The following is a 15057-nucleotide window of genomic DNA, read 5'->3' as shown; positions in this document are numbered from 1 at the left end:
TGAAGTTCTTAGATTGCTTAACTGTTGCACTTTGCCAACAGAAGATTTACTTTTTTTAATCCAAGCCCAGAGGCACAGTTATATATCTCTCAGAATTTTTAGACTGATGAAAGTGTGCCCTGAAGATTTCTCCTAACTCCTTATAAAGGAAATCAGTCACTTTTATAGGTTTGGGGGTTTTTCCCCCCTTTATTTGAGCAAGCCAGACAACTGTAGAGATTGAGAAATTGTGCTGCTATTTCAAGGCCAGCAGGGGGAGCAGAAGTTAACCAGCACATCCCTCCGCTGCAGTGCTGCGCAGGCAGCAGGGACAAACAAGCTGCCATAAAGAATTACACAGATAAGAGGTGGGTCGAGATGCAAGAAGGAGATGCCAGTGACACAGCAGCAAGACCGCTGGGAAAGTGGTCATTATTCTATGACAAACAAAGCCAATAAATCATACTTGCAATGTTAGTTACAATAGCTTTAAAAAAAGAAATGGTAAAATAAACTTAAGCTCTGATTTCACTTTCTCTAACCACGTGATTGAAATAGCAATCTGACCTGTCCAAAAAAGCCTGGGACAACTGGATATTACACAAACACACACATAATATTAAATGACTGAAGACACTAAAGGTACTTACCTTTTTGTCAGGTTTTGGTGAATTACATAAGGAATTTAGAGCCTGTTTCTTATACTCAAGCTTGTCATTTAGCTGGCGAAGTTTATTTACAGCATAACTGGCCTGTTCATTAATTCTTGCACTGCATTCTTCAGTAGCTTCTTCGCAACCTTGGCTCTAGGAATAGAAAATGGGAGTAACTGCATAATTAATATGAAAAAGGAGACAGTTACTGTTTGCTCCATAAGCATTTTTGGTGTATGAACACTTCTTGATATAGATAAAAATAAGGTATAACAGATTCTAACAGATATTCCGACCATCAGATCCAACATGAAATGTAAGTCTGTTAAAAAAACCCAACCAAACAAAACCAACACCAACCACTTATACCACAGCTCTTTGGCAACTCTTGCCAACTGTATAAAATGACCTTCAAGCTAAGGCTTTAGTGTAAATGAGAGGAAGAATCAAAGTTTACTTTAAAAGCAACAACAGCTTAGCAGTCATGATCAATATTCAGAGCCAGACAGAAAAGCAAATACTTAGCTCTGAACCAAAAGATAATGAGATGGGGGGAGACATAGGACAAAACCAAAAAACCCCACAGCTCTAATAAACAATCCTGCCTCCTGCAAACCCTCGTAAGACAGATTTATCAGCCTGCAGAACAATCTAAACCACGTCCTCTCTCTTCATGAACAGATTTTACTGCTGTTTTTAGACGTATTAACAAAAATGTGTTAAATGCACATATGCATTACCCTAAACCCATAAATGATTTCTCATATTCATTCAGGCAAATCAACAGCTTTTTCCATCTTGTGTACTACAGGCATGCAAAAAAATAGAAACTTTCACACCTTTCAGTGACATTCTCTTTAACATCTTTTGGCATTTACCTCAGCCTCCCCTTTCCTACCGTACTTCTCCAAATAGGCATGAAGAGACCTTGAGATTCAGCAAACACAGCACTGAGATGTTACTGCTGCCATGTTCAAAGTCTTTGAGGTCTGCCTGTGACTGAATGTATCTAAATTTATCTGTAGGAAGCTATGAATCCAACCTCATGAAGAAGAGTTCTGTGTTCTGTGAAAGATACTCCCACTAAGTAAGCTCTATCTTTATACAATTAACAAAAAGCTAACAGAAGGAAGTCTCATACTCTACTAAACAGTGAGTTTTAGAGGAGACAATCGTACTGTAAATTATGCAGTATTTTATGTCTTAGTAAATAAGGCCTGAAAAGAGATGCAGTTGCAACAATACTTAATCTCCTTAGTATGATCCTCAAAAGGGAGAGTAACATAATGCAGAAGTCAGGAGGTCTAGGCTATGAAATCCATGCCCTATTCCAGCTTTGCATTTGCCTGCCCTGTCTTTTCTTCTGTCTACTTGCAAGGACTGGCAGGTCAGAGACTGCCTCCAAGCATACGTACAGAGGCCAGCACATGAAAGCTCGTTGTCATCTCCTGGCACTACAAAAACGTGAGTAATAATAATAATTACCAACACTGGGTGTTACTCAAAACACTACTGAACAAAACCACAAAAATAAAATAAAAAACCCTTATACTTGTTGGGAAACAGAGAGGTCAAAAAGAATTAAAAAAGCTGTTTTGAACACTGAAGAATTAAAAGACTTCTCATACGAAGAAGCTTGGTTCTAGTAATCAAAGGATTGCAATTAATCACAAATTAGCAAGGCTCTGCTCCCAGAGGTAGGCTACATGATTTCCCTGTCATTAACATTTCAGATACAGAAAAAACCGCTGCTGAATCACTGGGCTTATCACAAAAATGCTAAAATTACAAGGTAACAAGTTACCTGTATTCAAATTAGCAAGAAGCCATGACAGGCTGGAAGGAAGAAGAAAGAGCTTGTTGCACATGCAGCAGAACCAGCTGAATGGAATCCCTAATTGCTATCTTCTGATTAGATTGTCTCCAGTTTAATCGGGGCTCACTGTTTTGTCCTCCCCTCCATAAGGACACTAGATGGCTTTTTACCTATCCAGCTCTAACAGTAAGTTTATAGAGAATTAACATAGGTAACTCCCACATTGCCCCAGGAAGTGAGGACATAGACTTCCAAAACCTAAACTAAAATGAAAACAATTAATATTTGCTAACAATATGGATCCTTCCAGAAACATCGGATTTCTGAGCTCTGTTTTCCTACACATGGAGAGGGAAAAAAACCAAACCTATTAGTCATTTTCACTAACATCTGAAAGAACCTTCAGAAAGACGAATTCTTATAATTTATTTTCACCTCGAAGACCCTGAAGCATGGCACAGCCATTAGGATTGCTCTACTCAAGAGATGCTCTAACAGTATATGCAACTTCATACTTAATTTGTTGTTAAAATTGCAAAACACCTTTAACCATGTAAGCCAACTTGGTAATACATTAGCCTTTAAGGTTTCACTGCAGACTCAGCCTTCAGATCTGGCACATATATATCCAAGGACTCAGAGGAAGGACAGATGATGCTGGTGTCAAAAATCTCACTTTTTGGCAGCTAAAGCATTATCTGACAGAGGACAGCTAGCCCTGAAGTGTTGTGTCAGTTTTTCTTAGAGAAACGGTTATCTCTGCTAGACTCTGCATAAAACATATATAAGAGATTAAAAAGCACAATGTTTAGAAAGTTCTGGACAAAACCAGTAACAGTCTTTACTCCAAGTTCCAGTGATTGCAAACACAAGGACAAAAAGTCTTTGAAGTATCTACCACCCTCAACACATCGCTGAGTTAGGAGAGAAAAAAGCAGAAAACGTGTCTTGAATTTTTTATCAAGAATAAAGGGAGAAACAAACAATGAAAAATCCAGCAAGCTCTGAAAGTTCATATTGGAAGTAATTTATTTATAACAGCTCATCTCTGCAGATTTCTTGATATGCAGACTAGAGAGATTGTAATAGCTCACCTACAGAAAGGAATGTCATATTTAAGCAGCAACTACAAAAGCTGTAAGTTCTGGAAAAATGGTTTCTAAAGGGGAGAATGTACATCAACATCTCTGGATTCTGCTTCTTTGTCCCTTTAGAGCCAGTCTGAGACAAAGTATTACACTTCACTGTGTTCTGAGCAAGTTCATGTGTAAAATGAAGATATCCATGCTGATCTGAAGCAGCAGCCTGAATGAAAGTCAAGAGACCTGTCATTGGGGTATTGCTTATGACATTTTGAATGTCCTGTTTTAGTATTTACAGTTCTAGTGATATTTTAAATCAGTTTTATCTTCCAACATAGCCTATTAATTTATTCAATAAATTATTTAAAAAGCACTAAGATCATAATTTTCATTATTTTTTCCTCCTCTTCTGTGCAACTTTTAAAACCTACTTAGTGCCTAGGAAATGCACAGGGGATGGGGACAGACAATGTCTAGAAAGAAACCTACTGATGTTTCAGGGAGATTTCCTTCACTGAAAAGCAGAGCAGCTGGGCTGGTATAAGGTATATTTTGAGTTCTCTAATACTAAGAAGGACGACAGACGATAAACACAAAATGCAAAAGGCTTGGAAATCTGAAATATCTATTTCAACTAATTTGAAGTTTAAGCAGTCATTTCTTACCATTTTGTTTCAAAGACCTTGTAAACATACCAGGTTTGCCTGATGAAACTACAAGAGTGATGACATTTATAAATACATCAGAAAAGTAGTCCAAAGCTCAAGGACAGAAGATGCTATTATATGCTTTACTCAGGATCATCTTCAGACCACCTTAAATAACAGTGAAAGAAACTGTCTGACTCACCACTTCATCTTTGTCCTCAGGAGCTAGCTGAGCAGAACTTCTTTCTTCTTCCTTCTTGACTGATCTCTCATATAAATCACTGACAATGAATGAGGGGTAGTATCTGTCCTTTAGAGTTTCGTAAACGTCTGCCTGGATTCTGTAGAATACTTCAATGCCTTTATTCCCCACAAGACTTTGCTGTATTTCTTTATAAAGGGATTTTTCCACAGGTATTTCTCTGCTTTCCACAAAAAAATTCTGATAAATTTCACTCACCAGTTGAGGAATTTCAGCCTACAAAGCAAGGAGAGAGAGGGAGGGAGAAAAGAATAATGAAAAGATGTTAAAAATATCAGGACGACTCAGGATCCAGGTGCATAATTTGAAGGATGATCAAACTAATTTCATGCCCAGATGTATGAGAACGCATCTGTGAATCTCTTACTGAGATCAAGCACTCTGCCTGTGCACCTATGCTAGGCAGTTGATTTCACAAGATAAATACCCCTATTTAATGGTAAGTGAAGAAACAGCTGTGTTCTAAAATTACCATAGCTTCTTAGAGAAGCAGCACCCACTGCCTTTAAAAGCGTGCTCCAAAAGCTGTTATTGAAAGGACAAAAAGTGCTAGAGCAACACTGTGGTCACCATTTTAAGTTCAGATTGTAGAGTTCAGCTGTATTGGCTCTCCTGCCTTCTCAATAGGATCAACTCACTTTATACCTTATAGTTAATTTTGAGGGAGAAAAAAGAAACAGAAAAAAAGCGCAACTGAAGAGACATTTGTCAGTACATGAGGCCAGGTATTTCCACTGAGCACAGAACAGTGCACAGGGTTGAACTGTGCAGTAATGAACAGGAAAGAGAGGAAGTCATGCATCACAGCCTATAATCATTTCTCTAAATTATTAGCTCTCTAAAGTGACCCAAATTAAAAAGGTTTTATTCACTCCATTAGTATGGCACCGTGTGCTGGCCTCCCTCATATGACAATATCACAGCCACATGGCTTTATAGCTGCTCCTTCTTTGTAATCAGAACTGCCCCTGTAGTGGCAGACCACCTTTATGTTCCATGCAGGAACAGGAGCACAGTATGTTAGAATCTCTTTTGTAAAATGGGAAGTCTTGAATAAACACACTACACACTGTTTTGAAAGCAAAAAGAGAAATCACAGCTGAAAGGTCATAAAATGATTTATAGCACCTTTTCCAAACATGAGCAGTTTGCAAATCAAAACTGATTTATACAACTCTCTTTACAGCGCCTGACAAGCCCTTTTTATGAACACTTCTAGCCTGAGTTGGTTGTTAGCTGTTTCTTCAGGTTGTATTAATAGTCACTATTCATGCTCCATTATTTGCTACTTTGGTTACAGGATGCCATTTGTTTTTCCAATGAACTACAATCTTTTTACATAATAGCGTAATAAAATTACAGTGAATAAGAAGTTAACTGATACTTAATAATGAAATTCATATTTCATGCTAGTATGAATCTTGGAGATTTAGAACAGTTTCTCCTTCAAAATCCACCCCACTGTTCACAAACAGCAAGCTTATCCTGAACATTCTTCTCTGCACCATTGCTCCTGGATACTTCTTGCAACTTTGTATTTTCTATCCCTGTTTCAGGGTTCTCATTCCTACTTCATCTTAGCATAAATTGTAATACAGCATTGTTCCCTAGAGAAACTTAGTTGCTTCTACAGCAACAGAACTGTTGGGGAGATGAAGGGGTCTTCCAAAGCAAAATCTCTCTTTCAAAAGGATTTTGAAAACATCTACACATCAGTTATCATGGTTTTTGGATTCAATGGGCTACCTGTAATTGGCAAGATGAGAAGTTTACGAACAGACTATCAAACAGTAATGTACTTTTAAGTTTCACATGAGCTGATACAACTAAAGCCAAAACATTACTGCAAGGTTTGTGGTATTTTTTCCTCTGGTGGAGTAGGAAATAATTCTACTACTTTAGCATATCAAGCATCCTTTTTACAGGTCATGTTTCTACATAGAACAATAAAGTCCACAATTTTTAATTGCATATTATCCTCAAACATTGACATGAATAAGATAAAAACCACCTAAATTGCTTAGCTCCCATCCTGTGCTATTGCTATTTTAGTAACATCAGTACAAAGACATTTCTTAACATCAAGATCACAAGCAGAAGAGATTCCCATTAATGTACAGGTCGCATGGACTTGCAATTTCTTCCACCTTGGTAGCGTTCCTCAGGTACTCCACAGACTCCCAAAGACCAATCAAAGCCATCTTGTCCATCCTTTCCATGTAGATTCGGAAGTGCTCTCGGTATGAAGGGTTAGCTAAAATTTCTTCAAACTGAAGAATCTGAAGAAAGAAAAACTTAAAATAAAACCTGGGGAAAAAACCTTAACTCTAGCATCTCTCCATCTGTTATGAGGAAAATCTTTTCACTTGGTGTGCCCACAGAGCACCATGCATGTGTACTAGACTCGAGTGCACAGACCTTCTACAGTAATAGTTTAGCTTCATTTAAAGAAAAATAATCTTAAAAAATAAAAAATATGAGTTATAAGTATTTGGAAGGGAAATGCATCTATGCTTCTAACAGGCAGAAAATATTTCCACTTATTTTCTGTCCAGGAGGTAAGACTATATTTCAAAGGACTAAGATGGCATTTCAAGTCATTCATGAAATACTACTGCCAAAAAATTAACTTCTAGTGTCACTGCAAGGCAGAGGAGACAAGCTGAAAGCTTAGCTTTATTCAAACAAATAGTAACACCAGCAGTTTCCATGCCACAGGCCACAGAGCTCTGAGATGTATCTCAATTATTCCCTAGGACACAGGGAAAGATGGAGTATAGTGTTTTACCCTAGCAGCTAGGGCACCTGGTGCCCAGTTCCCATTAACTCTGTGTTATTGAAAAGCATCTATCAGAAATGCAGCCACGAAAGGGTACGGGCTGTGATAAAATGCTCAGGACTCTTCCTGAGATGAGAGAGGAGGGTGTACGTCAAGAAGAGAATGAAATGAAACATATGCTTCCCACCTAAGCAGATGCTGCCGCCATTAAGATGTTGGATTAAAAAGCCATTATCGCTTCCTCATCCTCTACTGTTTTTGTGAAGCCAGGCTTTTTCTTTGAGAGAAACACCTACCTGGAAACAAAACACCTCCCTGACAAAATGAACAGATCTTCCCACATTGAACAAAATGAACAACCTTGACTATCTTTGAAAAATAGAACCAATCTTCAGAACACACTATCAAAACCAACCACCCCTTCCCCTCCAACATTTCAGTCTCGCGGCTGAACCAGTTTTCATGTAGCTCAGTTAGTGCCATTATTAATATTGCCAGGAATCCAAATACACCAGGATGGTCACGGTCTCTTGCTTTGTACCTCAACAGACACCAACCAACCCTCACCTTTTTCTTTGGAAAGAAAAGCAGGTCCTTAAGCACTGGGGCTAAACAAGTCTTATCTTCCTGACTTTGCATTTTATAGCAAAGATAATTTGGTACATGACAATTCCAACCAAAACTGAGGCATATTAACCCATGACATGTTTCTCTAATACAGGTTTTTCAATACCTAATACTACTACAATTCAGCTCATGCATCAGATTTCTCTCTCTGGGAAGATCATTTAATTTACTCAGCTTAGTACCTGTGAGAGTCTAGCACCGAGTCACATTTAGGAAGAACAGTCTGCTGGACTTAAGCTGTATGGGAAGAAACCACATCCATGTGCATGTACACAATTACTAGCACAAGTCATTTTCTTAATGAACCAAGCTACAGAAGGTTCTTTGAAAACTGTAATTAACTATGTTTTGCCTGAAACAGCTCCCTCAAATTTCAGGGCAGTGTTTAAGTAAATTGTCTTTGTCTCAGCCAAAAAGCTAATTTTCATTTTCAAAGTTCCTCAATGACAATAATGCTGCATTCCTCTCTTCATTCTTTACCATACCAATATCTTCTGGGTATGGCTTGCTCTTAGTTTCAGAGCTATTCAGGTATATAAACATAAAGTTCTGCCTTTCAGAGGCTGCTCTGTAATGCTCACTGAACAGCACAGAGGCAGGCTTGCTGAAGCTAGGCTTATTACAGAAATGGTGATCAGACTGGCCAAAAGAAGAGCACAGAGACGACAGTTCAGAGGGCAGTCTGTGGTTTAGTCTCATTGCTGTGCATCATCATACTTTCTATTCAATCTTTTTATCAAGGACAGTGATTTAAAATACAAGCAAAAGAGGGTCTTCCAGCCTCTTGAAAAGTGATCGCCACCATCTCCAGGATCTCAGCTCTATGTACGATAATAGAGGTAATAAATCATAATGCAGAGCACATACTGTCTCTTCTTGAGCAAGAGGTCACTTTAGTCTTTATGCCTCTATTACGTAAAGTATCCCCACCCAGGCTGCCAGAAAAGAGGGTAATTAACAAACATTCCCTCTCAAAACTAACTGTGGATAAGCGCTGCTGCAGGGAGCAAGGCAAGTGCAACCATCCCTCCTCACAAAGAGCCCATTGCACAGGTGCCCCATAGTAATTAAAGAGATGGTGCCTAATAACGCTGTTACATGAACCTCCTATTAGTTACCTTGCAAACTGAAGTACTTTAGTAAGACAAATTAATGGACAGAAAAGCTTATCTTAAGGCATGTGTACACCCTCAATCTAACATCCAGTCAGCAGATACAATCTTAGAATTATCAGCCTCAACAGCACAAGTCCTTTTAACTTGAGAGCAGCTTCTGGGATTGGAAAAACCAGTGGCTTTACTGCTGGTACATCAATACCCTGCTCCAACAGGGAAGTAGCTAGCATATCACAGCTGGCCACAGGCTCTGCCAAAGACTAGGCAGGGGTTTGGTTGGTTGGTTTTTTTCCCCCCGAGTGCTCTAACCAGCATCCCTAACACAGGCACATGGAATAACCTTGTTCCTGGCCCTACAAAGCAAAAACCTGGTCTTGACAAATCCCCAGAGACAGTTGCAGCCTCTCTCTGGTGAGGAACATAAACTAAGTGCTTAATTTGGATGGACCTGTATAGGCACCAGATACACTGTACTCTATTTCTTTGCAACACACCAGGTTCCCATTGACTACAACCACATTGGCCTATAATGAATATAATGAAGTACAATAAAGCTGATAACAGCACTGCAGCTCATGGGTGGGTGAACAGAATTTGGGCCAGCAGTGGATGTTCTCTGCTGGGATGATGACACACAGTCACACTGCAGAAATAATACTGGAAAAATGTGTCTCTTTCCAAGTTGCATTTTCAAAAACATTAACTAATGCTTTAGTTAACATCTGTACACTGACTAAAATTAAAGCATATATTCTTCATTATTTTTTTAAAAAGAGGCAAGTCATCAGAAGACTATCTTTGTCACATACAGCAGTAGCTGAACTAAATGCAATTATTGGTAACCTATCAGAAGTATATACTGCATAAGGTACCTGGCTCTTTCACTGCTCATACACTAATCAAAAAACCCCTTAAGACTCACATGTTCATGAACTTCTGTCATAAGACAGACATCTGCAGGCGGCAGGAACAACTAAAGCTTGCTTTCTTTATATCCCCAAATTCTGTACCACGAAGTATCCTGACAACATGATCTCAAGTTTGGAAATCACAGTGAAAATCTGATCAATCACCAGTTAAATCAGCGTCTAACCACAGATACATGGAATCCACACAGCCTTCCCTTCTCCAGGCTGAACAGCCCCAACTTTCTCAGCCTGGCTTCATACATGCTGGAAGCAAGGTCTTCTGCAGGAGCTTCAACTTATTCCTAATCAGTAGGATTATGAACACGAACTGCCTGTGCCTCAAAAATACACTTGGGCCATTTCCTTGCTATTTCACAGCTAGGCAAGGATCAGATCACCACAGCTCCTCCTACCACCTGAGGTTCTCAAAAAGCTCCCCTAAGGAGATGCTGTGATTCCACCCATCAAATCACAGATGTGGTGATGTGGCTGTTGTGCTGAAGATGACAAATCAAACAAACAGTTTGCTGAATAAACACAGACAACAAGAACTCAATTAATTACTGCAGTACTGTGCAGGTACCACTTCTATGAAAAAAGACTAAACCTGTACTGACCATAAGTAGATTAGAAGAGATGCTTTATACATTACACTAATTTGAACTGCATTTTCTCTGAAAGCAAATCTAACACCCAGGGCAGAGTATACATCAGTATTGGAGCTAATGACAGAATTCAGACTCAGAGAGTAGCTGGGGTTGGTTTGTTTGCTTGTTTGCTTATAAGCTTTTGATTATAATTCACACATTCATGACCTCCCTAGAGAACCCAAATTCAGGATAATAAGGTGAGTGAAACATATGCAAAGTCAAATACATAAAAGTCACAGGACTATCTAGTCAAACAGAAAACTGACACTGTTTTATAATTAGCTTCTGCTGTGAAAGGAGGGGTGGGGGTAAAGTATTTTCAAGTACCTAATTTTTTTTCTTAAATCTGTAAAAGAAGAACATTGACAGCTCAAAATAATCCACCTCCACATTTAAGACCATAATCCGAACCATAACAGCAGCAGCAGTGCTATTATTCCCCTACTACTGCAGGAAGGAGAGAGCATTCTGTAGGATGCAGAAGTGAAATCAAAAGGTTTAGGTCACTAGTCAATTTGTTCTTTGTTCAACTAATACCAAATATTCCCCAAAAGTAATATTGTATTCATGCTTCTGTACTACATGTACATAAAATAGCAATTCAAACACCTTCAGTAGACCCATTGTATGCAACCTGAAGAAAGGAAGGCAAACTTCCCATTTCTTCTACACAAACTAGTTATTCTGCAGGCTAAGTGCTAGCTTAGCCGAAAAACTGGCAAGCCAGACTCTAAATTTAGAGAAATGATGGGCCACCAGCAGCAACATACCAACATCAGCTTATCTACTAAGTCCCAAACTATGCCTTTCCCTTTTGCTTAGAAAAAGTTCCAAGTGTTCCAAGTGTTCAGTCAATACTGCCCACATAGAAGGGGCCAGCATCCAAAATAGCACTAGCTGCCTTGAAATAACCCAGACTGCAGCTACCACAGTGAAGAAAGAGGATGGGAAAAAGCAGCACTGAAAGAGAGTCCCCATCCTCAGCCAAGCCTTGGGCATTTTTCTGTGCTCAGAAGAGAACAGTGTGGCCTCCATCTCTCATCCAGCCTCCCTCAGCCTCTTTCCTGACAATAGAATTGGGGACAACAGAAGAGAGCAGCAGTTTTGCTGTTTTCTACGCTGACACGGGTGTGGGGGGTTCTAGGGCTTCTTCATAGAAACTTCATCAAAAGCTTAGAAACAGACTCTACTGCTTCTGCCACCATTACAACAAATGCCTGTGCAATATTAATAGGAATATTAATTCCTGTTTCTAGGGTATAATTGCAAGCTATAACCCTGGGTCAGCAGCTCCCATAAAAAAAAAAATCCATCTGGTTATAAAACATGCAACATTAAAAACAGGAATTCCTTTGTTTTAATAGAATAATATTATATTTTATTGTATTGCTGACCCTATCCAATGCAGCTTCACTACTTGATCCTGTTCCTGAACAATCTTATGTCACTATGTATCTATCCTGTAAAGATATAACATCTCAGCAGGCACCAAAAGTGGCATCAGTGGCTCATGTGGTGCTGCCACATGCTTCCCTCTCTCCTTTTCTCCTTGGCACCACTCACTACACCCAACTCCAGGAAACAGTTCTGGACTGCCTTGGCACAATCTATAACACACTCTCAGAAATCATGCTTTAAAGATGAGGACAGTAGTCAACTGCCCTCTTTCAGGCCTTACTCAAGAAAGACAAAGACACAACTAAGAACTACTTCTCCATCATGCAATTTTTTCTTACATGCCACTAAGTTACAATTATTATAAGGACATACTAAAAATTAAAGATCCCTGCATGAAAGGATAACTTCTCTTCTACCTACATGAAACAAGATGAAGTCTTCTTTCTGATCTGAGTACATCAATTACTGTACTTTGCCCAAAGGGGACAGAGTAGGTTACACAATGAAGTCACTAAACTTCAATGTTTAGCCTGCATAAGTAACCATTCTTTTATTTTTGTAGATGCTGGCTAACACAAAAGTATTTTTTTCCAATTCCAGACTGCAGTGATGTTGAAAACCAGCATTCAGTCAACAGCTTTACCAGAGCTTTTCTTCAACGACACCCCATATTTTTATCAGTTGCCTTCCACAAGTAAGTGTTTGCTTTGAATTAACTTGGTATTTGCAAAATCCACAAGTATTTCCAAAAGTACATGTAACAAGGGCCAAAGAAACACTACGTTGGCAATCTTTTATTTGAAGGCAAGTTCCTACTTTCAGAAAGGCCACTACCATGTCTTTATTAACTCCCTATATGCAGTACATATGAAAAATCACATGTGTTTATGAGCCACACAACCCTTTGTGAAGTTTCACAGGTAGCAATATTCCAGGCCAAGTGATCACTAAGTCTTTTTGGGTAACCAATTTGTACATGGCTGCCGGGGGAAGGGAGGGATTAATGACAGCGAGGATAATATGATCCAGTGCTAACACATTTAGAACGACCTTCAATGTATGTGCTATTCAATTTATACCTTCTGACTCTGAGGGCCATCGTCCTGCTGATCATAAGCAGGCCCTCCCAGGAGCCTTATTCTCTTCTCACATTGCTTCTTTGCCACAGTCAGCTGATTAATGTACCTCTTCACATTGCGAGCCCTCAGTAGGTCAGCTTTCATTGCCGCAGTTTCTTTTCCTTTTGAATCTAAGAATAAAGCAAATCAGAGACAGTTCTTTACAACATGAAAATATAATCGCACCACTGCCTCTGTGACCTGCCTGACCAAAGCATTTGTCATTCTGGAATCAACTATGCACATGAGAACAGATAATGCAACATTTGTATTTGAAACAACATGGTGATTTTGAAGCATTCTCCAATGATACCTTAAAGGGTTTATATAAAACAGTTCAGGAAAAAAAAAAACATTATTCAAACATCCAGTGAAATCTGACTCTTCCAGCTCTCTTCTCATAGTTTGTTGCAGCACAGAGGCTCAAGACTTGTGTACTACAGGACTGTACATTGATCAGACGGCTCTGGGAAGTTACTTACAACCATGGTGTACGACAGGTAACACACAAAGCTGATGGCTTATGTACCTTACTGAACATAACACCAACTGCCTAGAGCCACAAGGGACTGGACTCAGCCCCTCCAGACCAACATGACATGCTTCCATCCATCTCGCTTACAAATCCCAATTTCTTGAGCCTGATGTGAACAGCACATCAAACAGCATCTCCTCCAGACAGCAACATTGCCTGAAGTTCACTCAAAATGGTCATGCAACTAAGAAAAAAAATATCTTACAGTGCCACACCAAGACTGCACAGTATTGAAGCAACATGAAGATGACAGTCAGCTGAATAGGATCTGGTAATAAAACATGTAATGTTTGTGTATTCTACATTCCAGCCTCTTCAGCTAATTATCAGGGTCTAAAAAAAAGAAGCAGCAGATAAACCAGATTAAAAAATCCTATTGCATTGAAATAATTCCTGGTTTATATCTGCAGGATGCAGCTGACTGACATTTATACACAGGTTTTATTTTCCTCTTGTTCAATGATAATAGTCCTGGTTTTGCAGGCAGCAACCAGCACTCAGTAGCAAAGCACCTGGCTTGTACTTTGCTCTGGATTAATTGATTGCTCAGGGATGAATAACAGAGATCCATTCTACTACATTTTCAAAAATATTAAATGCTAGTAAAACAATATAGATGAAAACAGCATTCTATTTTCAAAACAGGTCCTGGAAAGAAACAACCAGACAGAAAAAGAGAATCTCTTAGGAATGATTTAAAACAGGTGTTTTAAACACATTTCTAATACGTTATGGTACCTTCTCCTTTTAGGCCTGTTTTCATACTTTTATTTCCCCCTTACAGCCACATATAACTACTGCATGTGACTATGTTTTGTCACTTGTATACTGAAGAACAACTCACAGTACATGGAGCTCCTTCAAGTTCTACATGTAACGTGAGTGCAGATACTCTCCCAGAATCTTTTCCTCTACTGTTAATTGCACTTTATCCACTGAATGTATTTATGTATGTTGGTGTGAACCTTCCCAATTCAAAGACTGTTAGTTTTAATGGGTGAGTATCATTTGCATCTGAGCTGCCATATAATAGTGAACTACAGAGATAACACTCACTGAAGCAAATGATAAAATGAATTTGCCATGAGAAAAAAAAAGCCATCTGTTTTCCTGGCGTGTTATCTCCACAGGGAAGTCAACAGAGCATTTAATTTAGCGTTTCAGTTCCCTGACCAGAGGTACCAGTATTAATGAAAAAAAAAGGAGAGCAACCAAAAGCAGGAAAATAGCTTAAAGACAAAATAGATCTCCCCCTCGATTTAAAATGTTTACAGCTAATACAAATATGTGGACTGCAATATGAAGTGAAGATTAAAACCCAACATCTCCCCTCCTGCACTTGCCTCTAAGGTGATTTTTTAAAGTTCTCAATTCTCTCAATAGCTGAAATAGTTTGGGCTCAAAATGCATACCTGAAACCCCACACTTCGAAAAACCATGAACAGTGCTACACAACGATCATGCAGCCTTCTTAAAACAAAAGCACCC

The 15057-nt window shown here is 39.0% G+C and overlaps 1 protein-coding gene across 2 annotated transcripts in view; it reads right to left on the bottom strand.

Moving 5' to 3' along the window:
* Positions 1-15057, bottom strand: part of SNX25 (sorting nexin 25) — a 69596-nt gene that overhangs the window by 16995 nt on the left and 37544 nt on the right. The window contains exons 6-9 of one of the 2 annotated variants that reach the window (XM_010021897.1): positions 12996-13156; positions 6587-6718; positions 4368-4655; positions 630-785 (exon numbers count right to left, since the gene is read on the bottom strand). In XM_010021897.1, coding sequence (XP_010020199.1) covers positions 630-785; positions 4368-4655; positions 6587-6718; positions 12996-13156 — 737 coding nt within the window. The remainder of the gene's footprint in view (positions 1-629; positions 786-4367; positions 4656-6586; positions 6719-12995; positions 13157-15057) is intronic. The other variant, XM_010021898.1, reaches the window with a different exon arrangement.

Source organism: Nestor notabilis, unplaced genomic scaffold (assembly GCF_000696875.1).
Source record: "Nestor notabilis isolate BGI_N333 unplaced genomic scaffold, ASM69687v1 scaffold13419, whole genome shotgun sequence".
Taxonomy (NCBI): domain Eukaryota; kingdom Metazoa; phylum Chordata; class Aves; order Psittaciformes; family Psittacidae; genus Nestor; species Nestor notabilis.
The sequence above is the reverse complement of the archived record's forward strand: the minus strand, read 5'-3'. Positions and strand labels throughout refer to the sequence as shown.